Consider the following 6562-nt stretch of genomic DNA (forward strand, 5'->3'; position numbering starts at 1 on the left):
GCCATCTCTACTACTTGTTGTCAAAATCCTACTCCAATCAGAAAGCCAAGATTTTTTCCCAAAGATTTTGAGTCTCTTAAATAACCTGTATGCCTCCTGAGATAAAACTCTAAGAGGTGATGGAATTTATTTGCCCTTGAGGGGAAAACAAAAACAATAGCGAATATCAAGAGAAAATGAGAGTACAATATATGAGGAAAGGACCTCTGAGAAGTAACCTCCTGCTATTTCTCTTTTGTCCGTCTTCCACATTTACCGCAGGGTACCCCTGACATTCATCCTTGCCTTGACAACCTTCCTGGAATCTTCCACTGTGAGAAATGATCCCCCACTTTTTTTAACCGCATGTTGGTTTGCATTTTGTTTCTTGTTCTCTGACTTGGTTGGACATGTCTCATGAGCTTCTTTATATGTAGGTGGTCACTAAAAAAATGTCTTGGATTATCCCAATGAGAATTTTAACTAACTCCCCAAACATTTAACTACTTCATCTCATAATATTTACATTTGGCCCCCGCTTTCTTTCCCTGTCTTCTTTTCTTCGTGATTTTTGGCTAATTGCCTAATCTTTGGGTAATTCTATATGATTCCAGCATACCTAGTTTATAGTGAAAAGGCTTTTTTCATAATCATGTATCTCAGGTTGATGTGTAATATTATTCACAAAAAAAAATTTGTTGTGTTGTCATTGTTTACCTAAATCCATCCTGAGTGTCCATTTATATGAAACCAAAAAGAGATTGTTGTATACCTTTAACTTTGAGAGAGCTCTGTTCATCAATTGAACAAATATTTGAGTTCTTTCTATATGTTGAGCTCTATTTCAGTAATGGAAAATAGAGCAATAAACAAAACAAGAAAAAAGCCTATAAGCTCCTAGAGCTTACATTCCAATGGGGGATACACAAACACATAAGCAATATCTACTATATGTCAAGGTTTCCAAGGATTTATTCAGCCAAGTGATACTGCGGCAACTTTGCCAATTAGAAGAAGCGTAGGGTTGCCGAAAGAAATCAGGCACTTGAGATTCTTAATAAGAAACAAAAATATCACCCAAAGCGGGAGTACAATTCTTCAGGCCACCACTGTTCGTTGTCATCTAAAATTCTGTTGCTAGGACACTGCTAAGCACAGAAAAGCTAATGACATTTTATAGCTGGGGTCATTTTTGGAAGAATGATGTTCTGATATTCATTGATCTAAATTCAGTTCCAAAATATGGGAGGAATAGAGAATAACAAAGGGAAAGAAATATCTGTAAAGAGGCTTTTAAATTCATATAAACCTTAATATTAGTAATCTGATGCTTTTAAATAATAGATATACAAATTATTACAATGAAAAATATTGGTATATTTTATTAACATTTAAAAATCTATTATCAATTATATTCTAAATGGTTATCAATACTTTTCAGTAAAATCTAGTTTATCTCTTAATTTCCTCAAAAAAACAGAAATTCAATCTTTGACCCCAAAAATAAAACTTTTGTTTTGATACTATGGCTTTAGTTTTGCAAGGTAATCAGTGTTATTACATTTTTATTCTCTAATGCTTCTCTAAGTAGAACTGAGAGAATCACTTCATTTGATTTGGGAAATTGAATAATTGAATGCCAATTGGGGAATTCAAAACAATATTGGTTTCAAGCTTGAGTTCTTCTGCATTGTACCAAGTTTTCTTCTTTGGCCCTGAGGCATGCATCTTAATGGGAAAACATAGGGAAATGGTGAATCCAGAATATCCTGAAACCATCTTGCCTGTATACCTAACATTGTCCTGAAATTCTGTCCAAATGCGGTTCATGAATAATAAGGCTACATTTGGAGAGAATCACATTTAGACATATCCGACCAAATTACACATCCAAATGTAATTTGGACATCAGTGTCCAAGTGTAATTTTTATTGCTAAGTAATAAAAATTATTTTATAGGCAAAGTAAACCATAGTATGTAAAAAATAAGATTAGATATATATCATGGCACTGCTCTTTTTTATATAGGAAATATGACCATCTGAATGAAAATTAACCATTTCTCAGTTACTTTGAAGCAAGATACAAAGTTGGAAATCTGTTCATCGCCATGAACTGATGAGAACTGAAATAGTGTGTGTGATACAATACGCCTGAACCACAAATGTGATATACCTCTGCAATTATTGTTAGGTTTAATAGCAGAAAGTAATAAGGGAGCTTTGAATTACTAAATACAACATTTCTTGAAGAACAAAATAAATGAACATTTCATACTATGTAATCTCAGGATTAGCCTGGCTCTACCCTGGTCTTAGTTGCTGATCACATCTTGCCTTGTCATTCTCTTACTTCAATAGTTACATCTTGTGTTCAAAATATATTTTTTACATTTATGCAGAAAGAAAAGAAAGCCATGACATTCATAACGTTTATGTGCAATCTGTGTATGAAACTTTCTATATATCCATAATTATAATGCCAAGAGAATCTCAATGTTTGCTATCATCCATTAGTCAGATTTTCCTCATCAGTCTGATTAGAAGCCAACTATCCACAGGACAGTTGCTTAGTGGAGAAAGAGTTACAGTTCATCTCCTTTTCCAAATTAGGGTGAGATAAAAATGAGAGCCCTCTTGGAGTGGAGGGAGGTAGAGAAAAGTTGTTTAAATCTCTTCGTGGAACTAGCTTTTGATGAAAAATCCATGCTGTGCAATAAATGAGGACAGAAAGGAGAAGATGGCCTTCATCCTTTTTCATCTAGACCCTGAAGCAGGGTTCTCCTGATCCTCCTGAAAACAGACCTATCAGTTTCCTCTGCTTCACTCTCAGGATAAACCTGACCTTGGAATCATGCTGGGGAATCAGCCATGATTGTTGGCCATTTCCCTGTCTCTTTCCTCTGTTTCCAGCAATGTGTTATTTGCTGTCCAGGCATTATCTGATCCTCCCAAGAAGCCTGTGAGATTGATATATTTAACCTCAATTTATAAATAAAGAGACAAAAAATTAAAGAGATTCAGAACACCATCCACTCTCTTCTTTCTACCTCCTTCAAATAAATACTGGGATATTACCAGCCCCAAATACCCATTCTTCATTAAGATGAGCCCCAAACATCCTGCAAATAGTAGCAATTAGTATTGTTATCATTCCACTCTGTCAAGTAAGGGCAGAATTTACACTGATTCATTAATGGTCTGGAGAAATATGCAGAGTAGGAATTGAAGTACAAAAACTAGTATAACAGGAAAAGAATGGGGGCAGGGAGTTAGAAGACTAAAGAAAAGAGTTTTGAAAAAGCAAAACATGGTGATTATAAAAAATAATGTAGAAGGATGCAATTAGTTCTGGTCAAGATGGTGGAGTAGCATGCAATTAAAAAATAATGTAGAAGGGGCGAAGCTAAGAGAATTGATGTATGAACTCTTTTTCATTAATTGTCTGTTTTTAAAATTTCTTACATGGCATCAGCTACTTCTCTCACACTTTCTCCCAAACTCCCTGCCCCGATCGTGTCTTTAAAAAAAAAAAAAAAAAGACAAGTAATGCCATCTTCCAAACAAAGATCAATACTTTCTCTTCTCTTTCCTCTCCTCTCCATTTACTTAATTTATCTTTCTCTCTCCAAGTACAGGTGGGAAATGATTGAGGAACTATTTTTTGGTGAATGAAATTTTGATCCCAGGCTACAAGAAATCTCTAGAAATTACTTTCAAACTAAAACCAATTTCATACCCAATAGAAAACTTTAGTTTCATGGAATGAAAAGCTATATGTGAACATTCCAAGAACATCTTTCCTATAAAAAGATATACCAAGCACATGTGCCCAATTACTACCAAGAAGTATCCTCTTTCTTAAACTAAGACATAAAAAAAGAGAATTTCTCTATTGAAAGTGCTGTGTGCTGTTTATCTAGGGCTAGTGAAAGATACTTTGGTTATCAATCTCTTTACTTGCCAAGCATAATTTTTCACGGGAGATGTCAGTTATATTTATCAAAAGGCCAAATTCAATTTCAGTTCTCTTTGCAGAAGTCTTGCAAATAACATAGAAAAAACAAGACAGTATCGATAATAATAATAATAAAAGCAAATGCACTTTGGTAAAATGCAGTACCTCACATATATTATTACCAATTCATTTTCTACTAATGTTTTAGATCAAAATGTTCAAACTTATTTAGCTTTAATGCTTTGGGTTTTCTGAACTTCCCAAATCACATGTCTATTTGTTGCAGGGGTCTGAAAATCAAGATCTGAGACCTCTCCTTCACACCAATAGACACGGATGATGTTGCATTATTTCATTTTCCCTTTATATTTGTTTATTATTAGTGTTTTAAAGTGATCCATAGATCAAGAAATTGATAGACATTGAAAGCTTTTCTGCTTACCACTGCTCACATATTCTCCTTTCCTTTAAGGCCTGTTCTCCCCGATTGGAATTTCAGCAAAGAGGGGAGTAAAGGGACTTGGAAATCTGTAACATTTGGGCTCTTTATTATTGACACAGCTCTATCAGTTGCATATGTACAAGTCTTGGAAATTTTTGACTTTTTTATATTGAGATAATGTATTGAAATCTTAAAGTAGTATTTTGTCCATTATTTTTTCATATTCAGGTTCTTTAAAAATAGTCACTAAATACAGGACTGATAATTTAGTGATTATTTTATTATTAAAAGTGAAAAGATCTGTATTAATGCCTTTGGATCCACCTCAAATATTTCTTTATATTTAGCGCATTCATCCCTCACATGTTAGTTATGAACTTTAATTTGTTGCCTCTATTCAAAACTAAGAGCAGGTGAGACACCTAAAAATATCCTCATTTGCCTTCACAACAAGAAAAACCAATAACAATTTGGGAATTAATGCACTATTCATCTCTCATGCTAGTGTGTCAGGCCTTCCATCATTTGGTTTGAATTGATGCGAAATTGCAGGAGAGCAGGACATGAGACTGGCATTTTTCCATTCCATATAGTTACTGGCCAACGTGATTAATAAAAGTCCCTTGATGTAAATTGAGGAACTTGGTTAAATGAATCAGATCCTTTTTCCCATGTCTTCTTACACAAAACATGCGGTTTTAGGGTTTATAGTTTTAAAAAGTAGTGAGACAAAATTACCCCATATTTATAAAGTATGGACGACTTCCTTTCGATAAAAATTTAAAATCAATTCTCTAAAATGAAAGAGATAAACATGTATACATGCAAATCAATTCTGTATTGGTTTCTTATTACCACATTAAAGAGAAAAGCTGAGGAAATAAGTTATGACTTAATTTTTATTTTGAATGCGTACCACTACCTAATGTACATAAAATAACCATCATGGAACAAAACTGGTGCCTCCAACAGCTGGTTGCATTTAAATGATTTTAAAATAAGTGCTTACAAAAAGTCAATTTGGGGTATTTTGCTGCTTATGTACAAAACAAATCACAAATACGTTTTTATGTTGATTTTTTTCTGACAGGACTGGGAATTCCCACATTTCATGGGAGATGTCGATGTAAATCTCCCTGGGTTGCACACCCCTCATATGCAATTCAAGATCCCTTTCTTCCAGAAGATCTTCAAGGAAGAATATCATATTCACATAACAGGTATGTTACGACTTTGAACATGGTATTTTTTGTCTCCAAGTTAGAGTAATACTAGCTGCTATAAAAAAGCAAACAGTAACATTTTAGAGGCATACATAAATATTTTTCTGTTTCTTACTCACTTAACAGTGCAACTACTGGCAGTTCCAGGCTGTCACTCTGGGACTTAGACTACTGGTGGCTTTAACAATTTCAACTTTATCCAGCACGCAGATGAGAATAAAGAGAATGGGGGAAATGATTAAGAAAACTTACCTGTTTCTTAACTGCCTTGGCTTGGAAAAGAAACATGTCACCTCCCCTCACGTTCTGTTGGCAATAACCAGTCAGATGGCCCCACTTAGAGTCAAGGAGAGTAGGGAGATGTAGTCCCCAGTTGGGCAGCCACTTCCTATGTCAGGCCCAGTGTTGTAGCACAGGATTAACAGAGGATTAACAGAGAACATGTCTTTGGTGTGGAGAGTTAGCTATTTCTGTCATATTCCATATACCACTCCACCTTGGTTTTGTTCATTGTGTGGGTTTCCTTTTCAAAACCTATAGCTCAGGATATTTTTATGCTTTCTTCTTCATTTACTACTGAAATTAAAACAGAGGTATCCTAGAGCTCCAGTCAGACCGTATGCCTTTAGGGAGGTTGACCACTTCTCATCTGATTCAAACCTACTTCTGTGGTAGAGTTTGTGTTTGTCTCAAGTGATTCTCTTGTGACTGACTCCTCAGATTATTTCATTTTTAGATGTGTCTTGCTTTTGAAATAATACGATTTATTATAATATTCTTTCATGACATCTCGGTCATTCTCATCTAAAAAAGTGTTCCTAGAGTTCCTTTTTTTTTTTTTTTACCTTTTTTTCTTTAAAACAAGAAGTAGACAGCTGAATGATCAAATGAAGAATGTCATTAGTTCCCGAGCTGTTCAGATGCAGGTAGCGAATGTGTGTGTTTTAAGGGCAACAGCCTA

At 34.7% G+C, this 6562-nt stretch overlaps 1 protein-coding gene across 3 annotated transcripts in view; it reads left to right on the forward strand.

Annotated features, from left to right (window-relative positions):
* The window catches only part of TMEM117 (transmembrane protein 117), a 393255-nt gene that overhangs the window by 375027 nt on the left and 11666 nt on the right, over positions 1–6562 (forward strand). For all 3 annotated transcript variants that reach the window (XM_011368176.2, XM_023535458.1, XM_023535457.1), the window contains one exon: positions 5469–5598. In XM_011368176.2, coding sequence (XP_011366478.1) covers positions 5469–5598 — 130 coding nt within the window. The remainder of the gene's footprint in view (positions 1–5468; positions 5599–6562) is intronic.

The sequence above is a fragment of the Pteropus vampyrus genome, unplaced genomic scaffold (assembly GCF_000151845.1).
Source record: "Pteropus vampyrus isolate Shadow unplaced genomic scaffold, Pvam_2.0 Scaffold140, whole genome shotgun sequence".
Classification (NCBI taxonomy): Eukaryota; Metazoa; Chordata; class Mammalia; order Chiroptera; family Pteropodidae; genus Pteropus; species Pteropus vampyrus.